This window comes from Schistocerca piceifrons, chromosome 1, assembly GCF_021461385.2.
Source record: "Schistocerca piceifrons isolate TAMUIC-IGC-003096 chromosome 1, iqSchPice1.1, whole genome shotgun sequence".
In the NCBI taxonomy this organism is placed as follows: Eukaryota; Metazoa; Arthropoda; class Insecta; order Orthoptera; family Acrididae; genus Schistocerca; species Schistocerca piceifrons.
Genome location: NC_060138.1, coordinates 1,220,788,714 through 1,220,802,290, shown reverse-complemented (window position 1 = coordinate 1,220,802,290; position 13,577 = coordinate 1,220,788,714). Strand labels below are relative to the sequence as shown.

The 13,577-nt window shown below is 43.1% G+C and overlaps 1 protein-coding gene across 2 annotated transcripts in view; it reads right to left on the bottom strand.

The window, feature by feature from the left end:
* Positions 1-13,577, bottom strand: part of LOC124781892 — a 163,346-nt gene that overhangs the window by 141,895 nt on the left and 7,874 nt on the right. For both annotated transcript variants that reach the window (XM_047253897.1, XM_047253898.1), the window contains exon 2: positions 2,978-3,146. In XM_047253897.1, coding sequence (XP_047109853.1) covers positions 2,978-3,146 — 169 coding nt within the window. The remainder of the gene's footprint in view (positions 1-2,977; positions 3,147-13,577) is intronic.

The window sequence follows — 13,577 nt, the reverse complement described above, 5'->3', positions numbered from 1 at the left end:
ACAAATTACACCACCTAGGTTATCCAGGTGTGAGAGCCTCTACCAGACTTATTTCAGAGCATTTTGTCTGGTGCGACATGCATCGTGACTGCCAAGCCTGGGCCTGTGCCTGCATTCTGTGCCAACAAAATAAAGTTTCGCGGTACACATTGCCCCCACCAGGCAGTTTCACCGCTCCTCCCAGTCACTTCCAGCATGTTCATATCGACTTGGTGGGCCCCCTCACCCACTCCGAGAGTTACAGATACGTGCTATCTATTTTAGACAGAACCTCTCATTGGCTGGAAGCTGCCCCGCTACCCAATATTACATCCCAATCAGTGACACGATCCTTCGTAGACACTTGGATTTCAAACTTTGGCTGCCCTGTTTACTTGACGACCGACCAAGGCCATCAATTTGAGTCTGCCTTGTTTTCTGAACTACGTAGGCTGCACGGCATCAAGAAAATTCATTCAAAAGCATACCACCCCCAAAGCAACGGCCTCATGGAACATTGGCATAGGACGCTTAAGACAGCCCTATGTTGCATGGCCTCCTTTGGACGGAAGCCCTGTCATTTGTCTTACTCGGTTTGCAGACCACTTTCAAGGAAGACCTTAAAGGCTCAGTGGCCGAGTTCGTCTACGGCCAGTCCCTTACACTGCCAGGCGAACTTGTTGCTCCTACTCCAGTCGCCAAACAGTCCGAACTGCCGTCCTTGGTAGAATGGGTGAGGTTACACTGTAACAAGTTTCAACCCCCGCCCCCTTCCAGCCACACTCTGCCGCACACATATGTTCCCAAGGTGCTCGACACTTGCAAATTTGTATCCCTACACGATGACACTGTAAAAGCCCCGTTACAGCCCCCTTACACAGGTCCGTACAGAGTTTTCAAATGAACCAGTAACGCAATGGACATCGTAATTAAGGGCTCAGTAACTACTGTCTCCCTCAACGGGGTTAAACCTGCTTGTGTCGAGTTTTTCCCTACCTCACCCTCCGTTGAAGAGACCACGCTCTCTGGCCACCCCCAGCCTTCTTCCTCTGCTCATGATTCGAGTAAACTCACACCTACACTGGCCCCGTCAACCAGCCCAAACTCATTCTGGGGTTTGCCACCTCCCGGCTCCTATAGCAGAGGCCCCAGCTTCCAGGGTTCTAATATAACAGTTCCATCTTCGTGCGGCAGCACACCGTGCTGCTCTTCTAACCAGTGCAGCCCACAGGTTCCTGCCACGCCCACTCAGGCATCACCATCTGACACTCAACCCTCTACTTGCAGCACACCGCCCTCATCGTGCTACGGTTTCCCCGCCCCACCGGCTCAGCATACCTCTCCATCAGCAGGTGCCACTTACGAGCTCTCCACCCACATTCATCCTTATGACATTGGTGGTTATTAGCGCTGCTTGCATGTGACAATTCGTGTGACTCATTAGGTGGTGTGTCACAACGTGTAGTGAAGCATTTCAAAATCTCTCGAAGTTCTACGTGTGGCTTATGTTAGGCCAAGTGGAAAGGTGATCGTTAGGTTCCCTGCCGACAACACCTTTCCACACCAGCGCTCCCGCACTGGCCGATGACTACGACTGCCAATGTCACTTCAAGACTTCAGCATCAGCATTGCAGGATTTGCTCCACGCCCATGCCGTTAGACGCGGAGGAACTCACTGTAACCCACTTAAACTCTCGCTAACGCCCCCCCCCCCCCCCCGCCCCCACCTTCGGGTACGTATTCCATACTGCAGGGGGGGCAGGGGGCTATGTGGCGTTGATCCACGGATTGATAGGCCAGAACTTCATATGTGTATTATGTCTTCGAGTTGATCTTTGTTTTGTATACTTCCGGGACCTCAGTTCCGGCCTAGCCTTCGACCTGTAGGTTTGTCGTGTAATAAAATTATTGATGATTAGAAGAGAGAATTGTGGTTATTACCTTACCACCTTGATATCTCCTTCAAATGTAATGTAATATGTTGTAAACCTGAAGTACACAGTTACATGATGATAATGAGACTCAAGAAATTGATAGAACTAGAGAGACTAGCAGAAGACCATATATTTTGAAAAGCTTGTTGACTCACTATTTATAGTAGCATCATAATATTCCTGTTTTGTATTTGCTTTCTGTTGTCATATTGACACATATTATGATTCAGTTAAGTTATTGGGTTTAGGTGTTGAGAAGTTAGCTCAACAGAGAGTCAAGTTCAGCATTTTGGAGGCTCTCTACACTTGGCCATACCTTGTCATATATATGAGATGGGGACTGGGCATTGTTTTGGGAGAACTTCTGTAACATAAATGATTTTATTCAACTGATAGGCATAAAACCCTTGATTTTTTACACATTTATTTAAGGTATAATTTTGTCTTCCTGGTGATGAGCACTTGCAACTGTGATTCCTGTTCATCTATTACAGTTGTATAATCATGAGAAATAAATATGTGTGTGCCAGATAAGACTAAATTGACTGTGTAACTGCACACTACAACAGAATTAGATGAGCTTCAGAAGTATTGCAATCAACATACCTGTGATAATATGACTTACGGTAATTATTAACAGTCTAAACATTAGATAGATGTGCTCACAATAAATAGTGACTTAATAACGATCTTGAGATAATACCAGAATCCATAGTTATTGTCCATTTCATGTTAAGTGTTGCTTTTTTAAGTAGATCTTTCAACAATGACAATCAATGTGCTATAGAGACACCATCTTCATCATCTGTGAGGACGAAACACTTTGTTTGTTGGAAGCCATATTGAGTCAAATTATACGAACATGTACTGAGTCTTCAAACTGGAAGAGTGAAATCCCAAGCAGCAACCTTGCACTGGGTCCAAATAATAAAGGCAGCTAGAATCTGTCAATTTAGTCACATAGGAAAACCACAGTAAAATGAAGTGCACTGTTTTTTTTTCCCCCTTTCTTCTGTGCATTGGATATGGTAACAAAGCAAGTAGTGTATTCTGGCGAGTTATACCTGCAGTTATCATCCATCTGCATTGCTGAGTTGTCCATGTCAGGATGTAGCTGGGTTGGCACATGGTATCTGGCAAGCCGATGGGGCACATCCTGTGACCATCTTGACATCACGGTGTCAAATGTTCTTCTTTTAGCATCTGTGTGGTGAGGCTGCTGGTACTCTGGAACTGAGCACAATTCCACTTCTTATGCAACTAGCCACTTTATTGCATGTTAAGTAGGTTTATTGCACAGACACTACTGCATTGAGATATTTTTTTTTTTTTTTCTGTACGAAAACTGTTAATATTGGCACATCATCATGGAAGATATCAGTACATTTAATGAATTAAAGTTAAATACATTGGGCAGCTCTAATAATGTTCGTTTAGAATTTGTTATTAATACTAGTAGGTTAATAGGGAAGGTGGCTTTGTTAACAACTAGGGAACAGATTTTTATGTAAATAAATGTTTATTTTTGAATATAATAGAGGGAAACAATCCACGTGGGAAAAATATATCTAAAAACAAAGATGCTGTAACTTACCAAACGAAAGCATTGGTATGTTGATAGAGACAAAAAAACACACACACAAATTTCAAGCTTTCGCAACCCACGGTTGCTTCATCAGGAAAGAGGGATGGAGAGGGAAAGACGAAAGGATGTGGGTTTTAAGGGAGAGGGTAAGGAGTCATTCCAATCCCGGGAGCGGAAAGACTTACCTTAGGGGGGAAAAGGGACAGATATACACTTGCACACACACACACATATCCATCTGTACATGTGCAGACTCCTTACCCTCTCCCTTAAAACTCACATCCTTTCGTCTTTCCCTCTCCTTTCCTCTTTCCTGATGAAGCAACCGTGGGTTGCGAAAGCTTGAAATTTGTGTGTGTGTTTGTGTGTTTTTTGTCTCTATCAACATACCAACGCTTTCGTTTGGTAAGTTACAGCATCTTTGTTTTTAGATATAATGTTTATTTTTGCTTATAGATAAAAAACTGTGACTTAAGATAGAAATTCCTGAAACGGAAACAGTATACTTCAGTCATACATGAAATTCTGTTCACATAAAAATACATGTTCTGTAATATTTTATGTAAATAAATATGTTGAATAATTTAGCTAAAACACATAATTTGTCACTGATCTTTGTTATAATTTTTAAATTGAACAAAAAATGTCATAGATTATCATATTACGAATGAACTTCTTGCACAGTGAGTGACCTTCACTACACATGCTGCCTCACTGTTTAAAAGGGGAGGAATCCCTTGTTTATGATATGGATGGCTGACACAATGTCTACAAAAGTCTTCATTCATTGCCCTTGTCTTGTTTAAAGCATAGAGTTTGTACAGTATGGTATCTTAAATGGAGTGTTTGGCAATATAAAATAATATCCTGGACGTATGCAATAGGCGGGACCAAGCAATAACCATGTAAGTCAAAGTTGCATACGTCAGGGTCCAATTTTGCATATAAATACATAGAAATTATGCTCAGTTGGAGCCAGAGACTAACAAAAACAATGTAATTAAGAAGAAGAATGTCCAACGATACAGCAGATTATACTACACTACAGTATTATGCATTGCAACAATGTAAACTGAAGTTATTGTGACGTAGAAGACTTCATAAAATTTAACAATATTGTCTGACAAGTCGAATTCTTTTTCTTCTAACACAAAATTTCCTTGCAACATGCTAATAAATTTTTTATTCCTTCTTTTGTATCAGGAGTACATGTTTCATTAGAGTCTATTTTTTTCTAAAATTTGTACCTGTTTTCAATCGAACTGAGGCCTTCTGTCAAGTTTGCAACCATCATCTGAACTTTTGATCAAACTGAGTCTAATGAATCAGGGTATTCAATGTTTTGCTCAAGCCATGTATTTCTATAAGCTCAACAGTTGCCAGCTTCCGATTGTGTGAATGCAGCAGTGTTGAATGTAATCAACATCCACCTGCTGAATTTAATTGCTGGTAAGATTGACCATTTCTTCAGTCACAATTTCAATTTGATCTGGGTCTGGTGCTGAGTTCCCTTAGTTTCAGTGGTGAAAAAAATGGGTACAGTTTGATATAAAAACATTATCTATGTGAAGCCACTAAGCCACCTGAAATAAAGTAATTGACTGAAAACTAAATTTGGAACAAGAAGGTCCTTATTTGTAATAGATTAAATATCATTTATATTAATGATAGAGGGTTCTACTTACAGCACTTGATTACATCCATTAAATCTACATCTACATTCTACTCTGCAAGCCATCTAATGGTGTGTGGCGGAGAGTACTTCCGGTACCACTATCTGGTCCCTCCAACCCTGTTCCAATCGCAAATACTGTGTGGGAAGAATGATTGTTGGTAATCCTACGTATTGGCTCTAATTTCTCCAATTTTCTCCTTGTGGTCAATACGTGAGATGTATGTGGGGGAAGTAATATGTTGTCCGACTCCTCCTGAAACGTGCTGTCCCGAAATTTCAATAGAAAATCTCTCCGTGATGCCCAACGCCTCTCTTGTAATGTCTGCCAGTGGAGTTTGTTTAGCATCTCCGTAACGCTCTCTCGCCAGCTAAACGATCCCGTGACGAAACACGCCGCTCTTCATTGGATCTTCTCTATCTCCTCCATCAATCCTGCCTGTGCCGGCTGGAGTGGCCGTGCGGTTCTAGGCACTACAGTCTGGAACTGAGCGACCGCTACGGTCTCAGGTTCGAATCCTGCCTCGGGAATGGATGTGTGTGATGTCCTTAGGTTAGTTAGGTTCAATTAGTTCTAAGTTCTAGGCGACTGATGACCTCAGAAGTTAAGTCGCATAGTGCTCAGAGCCATTTGAACCATTTTTTGAGTTCTGCCTGGTAGCGATCCCAGATAGATGAACAATACTCAAGAATCGGTCGAACAAGTTCCTTTAAGCCACTTCCTTCGTGAATGAGTTACTTTTTTTTCAGTTTCTTCCTATGAATCTGAATCTGGCATCTGCTTTTCCCACTATTTGTTTCACGCGGTCATTCCACTTAAGGTCGCTCTGGATAGTTAATCCTAGATATTTTACGGTAGACACTGTTTCTAGCAGTTTGTCATCAACAGTGTAGCTGTACAGAAGTGGATTTATTTTCCTACGTATGTGCAATATGTTATATTTATTTACGTTCAGGCGCAACTGCCAGAGCCTGCCACGGTAATCAATCCTCTGCAGGTTGTTCTGCAAATTCTTACTATCTTCTGGCGTTTCTACTTCGTTGTAGACAATCGCATCATCTGCGAACAGCCTTAAACAGCATCCGACGCTTCCTACTAGATCGTTTATACACATTGTAAACAGTAACGGTCCTATCACACTTCCTTGGTGCATTCCAAAATTAACTTTACATATGTCGATTTTGTTCCGGTTAGAGCGACGTGTCGAGTTCTATCTGCAAGAAAGTCTTGAATCCAGCCGCAAATCTGCTCCGATAAGCTCGCATTTGTTTATCTAAACTGCAGTGCGGGACGGTGTCAAATGCCTTCCAGAAGTCAAGCAATACTACATCAACCTGAGCGGCGTTGTGTACTGCTCTGTGGAACTCATAGAGGAACAGAGCGAGCTGAGTCTCGCAGGATTTCTTGTGCACGCCACACGTACCCCGCTACCCTAGTAACCGCTTCCTGCATGTAGTGTAGTATTAAGGGGAACCCTAAAATTCTGCACTCGACAGCAGAGGTCGACAAATTCGCATCCGATAAGGTCGCAGAATAATCTGAGCCTCTGGTTTAGACCTTCCACTCTGCTCCAAACCAGAGGACCACGTGCGATGCTAGTCGCCTTCACCAAATCAGCCATCCTCCGAAAGGAGCCAAGGATGGCCTCAGAACCCAAGCGGCAGGCGTCATTCGTGCCGTCATGTGCCACTACATGAAGCCGGTGCACCCAGCGCGCTCGATAGCCGCCGGCAGGGCCTCCTCCACATCACGGACGAGGCCCCCAGCAAACATACCGAGTGCACACTGGTACCCTTTTCCACCTTGTCTGCTATTCCCCCGAGGGTCTCCATCACTCGCCTAACATTGGAGTTCCGAATAAAAAGCGCCACCCTTGCACTTGTCCGGGCTCGGCAAAAAAGTCGGCCGCTGGCCCAACAGGAGAGGCATCCCGTGCTGGCTCCGAGTTATCATCAACACTGGGTAGTATCCCAGATCACGTAAGAAACAGATTGCCCAATCGCTTGGTCTAGCAGGCAACCCTTGTCAGGGAACGGCCACCAGGCGGCAGCAGCGTCACACCCTTACTTGTGGAATCAACCACTAGATGGCACTCCGTTCTGTGAAATATGTGGCAACATGGGCCGAACGCGTGCAGCTTTCCACTATTTGGCGTCTGTGAAGTACAGCTGTTTCTGACATACCGGTGGTAGTGGATCGAGTCGTCATGCCGAGGGCCTGCGAGTATATCAACTGTGAAAGGAGTAGACGGACAAATCCTGAACTGAAAATGTTCAGATTCCCGTCCAAAACAAAGAAAGATTATGCGAGTGGATTTTAAATTCAGGTAAATCTATAAATTAGTTACGAGTAAGAATTAATAAAGATCCCTAAACATTCGATCCTATCTAAATTTTGTCGATCTTATATTCTGATATAACGTGGCAGCCCTTCCTGTACAAGAAGCATATCATATAATTTTTAAATGAAATCTCTGCTGCGATTTGGACTTTTTTTAAGATGTTTATTCACTTCACTATCGTAATTTTGGCTGAAACCAATATAAGATATGGATAACAAAACGCAAATCATAGTGTGGTAGCATTTGGTAAACAATTTAAGAAGCATTACCTTACAAGACCTTTCCCTTGGTACTTGAAAATGGCTCTAGAACTGAGATCGCAACAGTGAAATAAATGTATAATAGCCGTCATATAACTGCTAGGTCATTGGTCCCTCTAAATCCTGGTATATACTAGAGCGAACGAAGTGAACAAGTGTAAAACCTCGTTTACACTGCTGCAAATGAGTATTAATAGAGAATTCGTCAATGTTCAGTTCCATTCGTTTATACATGTGAACAAACGTTTATACTGGAATGAATGGAGGAGGATAGAAGAGAACGAGCATAGCATGCAAACTATAGACGCTGCCTATTTTAATTTTTTTTTATCTGTGCGCTAATAATCCTCACACAGCTTTCACTCGAAAACAACACTGCTTATAGTAACATGTCTGCGCGAGAGCAGATTGTGAATTACTTTTCATTTCGCATATGATTGTAAGAAGTATCCCTACAGTAGAAATAAACTTGGTTTGTGGAATTACAGGAGCTAATCTACATTCTTCGATTGAAAACTCGGGAAAAACCATAGCCGATCATGGTCTACAGTCAGCTGTATGACGAAAGCATTTCGCGCGCAGCGCTCTAGCCGAACGCAAATCAGTGTCATTCAAGTCACCGAAGATACAGCGTTGCCAATTCCGCGACATGGACATGTCAGTTAGCATTGTAGCGTCGCTTGCGACATCTGTTGACCGACGGGAAAACTGTTTTTACGGTTGCCTGTTCCGCCGTAAGGACGGTCAATCTGTTTCTTACGTGATCTGGGGTAGCATCTCGTACCTGTTGCTAAGGCGTAGGGAACCAACCGCGCGACCTGCCCCCTCTTTCGCCTTCCACCCAGTGATACGCGAACCCGCCACTGTCTGCCACCCACTCTTCCACTACCTGCCACCCACTCTCGAGTGAGGACGGACCAAAAGCACCAAAGGCGTTGCACGTCTCGTCCCCAGCCCCCCAATGTCACCGCAATTTTGAGCATCAGCCAGAAGCATGCCGGCGATGGCCAACGCAATTTCCAGCTGTTTACGGACAGCAGCTAATTCTCCTTGTGTCTGCTCACAACTAGCACAGTCTCTAGCCATATCGTGTGTAAAAAAATAGATACAAGATCTCAAATGGCGCCACTGAGTTTGGAATGTACGTAAAATATAACGAGGAGAATAAAGAAACACTAAAAACTGCTCTGCAGATTTCTCACTATACCCTGAGACTGCAAGCTGTTAAACAGAAATAAGTTTCTCTACTGAAACAGAAATAAGTTTCTCTACTGAAGTCGACGTATCTACTGTAACCTTTTACTAATAACTCTGCTTACCCAAAGTACTGCACGAGATAAGTATGCAAACTAGAAAGCACTGATGTAAATTATATGCTGTGCACCAGCACGAGATTTAAACTCAGTGTCGTGACGTGAAGCTTCTGGCGACAGGAAAATTACGCTAGGAAGCCGCCTTACACAAGGATATGCTCCAAGATTTACGCAAAAACAAAGGAGTAATTCTTCTAACCATTAGTCTACACAGTTAGATATACAGTTATAGACCACTTCTTTGCAGAAGCACGTGAAAAAAGAAAACAGAAATTAGACTAAGTTACTGTGTATCAGACAACTGCTGCTGCTGCTGGCGCGTTCGTTCGTCTCGGCAAGTGGTGCTATGGATAGGAAATTTCCAAACCGATCCCCAAACGGCTGTAATGAGGTCAGCAGCATGCTAGCAGGCAAGCACCGACCCATTCCCATCCAGTTTACTGCCGTATCACACCTCTCCCCCCTCCCCAACTGACATCTTCCGTTTCGCTCATACAGTTTTACGTATATAGTTTAGCTTCTCTGTTTCTTCGCTCTTTTCTCTGTATTCAGAACCAATCTTCCCCCTCCCATCCTCAGTTCCCCCTCCCCTTTGCCTCCAACGCGTTTTTCTTATTATTGGTCTATTACGATTGCAGTGCTGTACAGCCAGCCTCTGATATACAATTGGATTCCCTAGATGTAGATGGTTAATTACATGAACCTATTAATGTTTATGTGCAGAACATTGTAAATTGGTAAGTTGCAGTCGCTACTGCAGCTACTTGTTTGCTGTAGTCAGTCGATTGGCAAGGGGGCGTTAGTTTCAATAATTTGCAGTAAATCGCTGTACTCAGACGGTCATTAATTTGTTATTTATAACCACCAAAACCTTAGCAGTATTTTACACACTACAACTTGGACGTACGCTGTTACCTAGCTATTCACAGCTACAATTAGTCAACCTTCTACTGTTTGGTTCATCTTTTACATAAAGCTAGTTCTTTTACGACACAGATTTTTAGTAAATTGATCGATCATCTATAGTTACAGGTATCTACAGTTTTTTAGGTACTGTATCTACAGTTATGAGTGCTGAAGCATATTCAGTTCTAGGTGGTTAGCCACTTGTATTACCAGGTAGTTCACTATTTATTACTGCAGATACTAAACCATCTACAACCTACAAGTGGCGATTTATTTTTGCTACAGGTGGTTAGTAATAGGTAAATAATGATGTATACATATTCTATTCTTAAAGTGCTCCATTCTTAAAATGCTCTACTTTATAGTTACATGTAGTGATTACAGTTAATGAGCCCTTACTCATTCATGGAAAGGCAGTCAAATTTACTGTACTTATTACATACAGCGTATGTGAACGTCGCTAGCTACATTAGTAGTGGGGCACTGCAGGTACGAGCCAACCTTCAACTGTTGACCTTTGGGCCAGTATTACAGCTGCACTTTTAGCTTCCACAAAATGACGCAATTGCAAGTGCCAATAATTCGCTGACTTCAGTATCACCACTTTCTTGTTTCCAAGGACATTCCAGGAATCATGACAGCGCAGGGGAGGGGAGGGAAGGGTCCTTCGCCTCCAGCTGCACTTCTGAAAGTTTTGAACGAAGCATCCCCCACCCGAGCCTCGGCAACAGTGACGATGTGAGAAGGGGAAAATTGGGTGAAAGACTGAACGGAAGTTTGTGTTAGGGAGGACATCGGACTTACGGCCTGGCCAGACAGAATCCGGCCTGGCCGTCCCACCTGTGGCCTTGAACCGCAGAAGGCAGACCGCACTGTTGAATCGCTCGTTACTGTATGGCGGCGGTCACACACAGTGCGGCTCTGACGCAACGGCAACCGGCCGCCGCCGGGTTGTCACACATTACAGATTCGCAGCAAACCGAAGCGGCAGCTCTGTTGGCGCATTCAACTGCTCTGTTGTCACACTGGAAGCGGCGGCGTGCGCCAGTTTTTGTCTTGCAGCTCGTAGTGCACGCATCATGGACACAGGAAGACTTATAGAGCAGGTGAGAGAATACAACTTTTTGTATGATACACGCGATCCTGATTACAAGAACATTCTGAAGAAGGCTGATGCTTGGAGGGATGTTGTTGTTGTTGTTGTCGTCTTCAGTCCTGAGACTGGTTTGATGCAGCTCTCCATGCTACTCTATCCTGTGTAAGCTTCTTCATCTCCCAGGACCTACTGCAACCTACATCCTTCTGAATCTGCTTAGTGTATTCATCTCTTGGTCTCCCGCTTGGAGGGATATAGCTGCTAAACTGGATCAAAATGGTAAATATTTTAGAAAAATTTTAAGTTCCACAAAAGCAAAAATGTAGTAAAGTATATTATTAAGTACTGGAATTTATCTAGTGTATATTATAACTTAAAGGAGCTGGAAGTATGTAAGCAACGATGCCATCATAATGGAAAACTACACATAGAATGTGGAAAGAGAAAAGAACCGTGACCTTTGTTAAAATCGGTCTTGATGTATGATAATAGTGTTCCATTTAAACGAAAATTCATTGTCTCTCCCCACGTCGTATATTTTGAGGTCGTGTGTTATTCCCATGCTTGTTTTTAACGCTAACAACACAAGATGCTATTCCACGCAACTCCTCCACGATACAAATTAAAGTAATATTTCCGATATTATGAGAATAAATTTGCCAATGATCCGAAACATTGTTGTTTGTTTAACATTTACAGTCACTTAAGAATTTATCGACTAAATTACACAGAAATAGGATATTGTTTGTAGCGTCACAGAGGTGTCTTGGTTATCTTTCCTTAAAAGGTATTTTGTTACCCAAATGTGATATTGTAGTAACCACGCAACTGCCCTTTATTGAAAATGCGACATGTCTTGTTCTGCAGTTAATTGCGTTATGAGATACTACAGTGTATGTCTCCATGGCTATGACAGGCTCAGCTTGTTAAGGGTTCACATGGATCATACAAATGCTTATATAGTTCGATATATTAATACCCATTTGTTTTACTTCCAAAAAATGGTAGAATGTTCTACTTCAGATGTAAATACTACCGTTCCGCCAGAATGAGATTTTCACTCTGCAGCGGAGTGTGCGCTGATATGAAACTTCCTGACAGATTAAAACTGTGTGCCCGACCGAGACTCGAACTCGGGACCTTTGCCTTTCGCGGGCAAGTGCTCTACCAACTGAGCTACCGAAGCACGACTCACGCCCGGTACTCACAGCTTTACTTCTGGCAGTACCTCGTCTCCTACCTTCCAAAACTTTACAGAAGCTCTCCTGCGAACCTAGCAGAACTAGCGCTCCTGAAAGAAAGGAGAGCTTCTGTAAAGTTTTGGAAGGTAGGAGACGAGGTACTGGCAGAAGTAAAGCTGTGAGTACCGGGCGTGAGTCGTGCTTCGGTAGCTCAGTTGGTAGAGCACATGCCCGCGAAAGGCAAAGGTCCCGAGTTCGAGTCTCGGTCGGGCACACAGTTTTAATCTGCCAGGAAGTTTCACTACCGTTCTGGTTTTGTCAACTTGCCAAATATGCGGAAAAAAATCTTTGATGACAAAGAAAATAATTACTGGCTAGACTAACTGAAAACTGTCACAGGACGAATACTCAATACTAGACGAACATATACAGAAAGAGAATTTCATATTTGAATGGGAACAGTAGCTTATCATAAGAAGCATTTTCATAAGATATTAACATTAGAGATCTCTTTGAATGTGATTGTTTCCATTTCAGACATCTGCCACAGTCATTATTTTCTTTATACATCTACAAGAATACATTACCGGTACATTTGTTCATTTGCAGCCGAGACCTTGAAAACGAAGTGGAGGAACTTGAGAGATGCCTACGTCAAACACAAGAAGATGGTAAAAGGCACCACTGGGCAGAGCTCGTAACGGTACAGATCATGGCCGTGGAGTGAACACATGAGGTTCATGGACTGTGCTCTGGAAGCACGACCAACAACATCAAATATTCCTTGCTGAAGAGAGGCCGTCACAAGTGACAAGTTCACAGTCAGCTGAACACTCATCAGATCCCACAATTTTTCCTCAGCCAGAGTTGCTAACACATGAGTATGAAGGAGAATCTCAGGAGCGGTGCACAGAGGTTTTGGAACCATCTTCAGCACGAAAAAAGCCAACTGCTAAAAAAATGAGAAAGCAGGGACGAAGTGCTGATGTCGAGTGTATAATTAGTTTCTTGCAAAAGAAACATCAGTATAAGGATAAGCATGACGAAGTTGATCATTTATTTTAAAGCTATGCAAAAACATACTAACGTCTTACAGTTACATCACAAGCTAAGCTTAAAGTTCAACTGGCACAGTTATTTGCGGAGGCTGAGCTCGCGGAATTAGATGAGCAACAGCCAACACATGTCTCTCAAAGTCTTTCAGTAGACTCGGCCCACGTTGATTTCCGTGAACCCGCTGCATTTGGTGGTGCAAATACTGGCACATCAACTGACAATGTAGGTCAGGGCATGAATCCTGATAAGATCA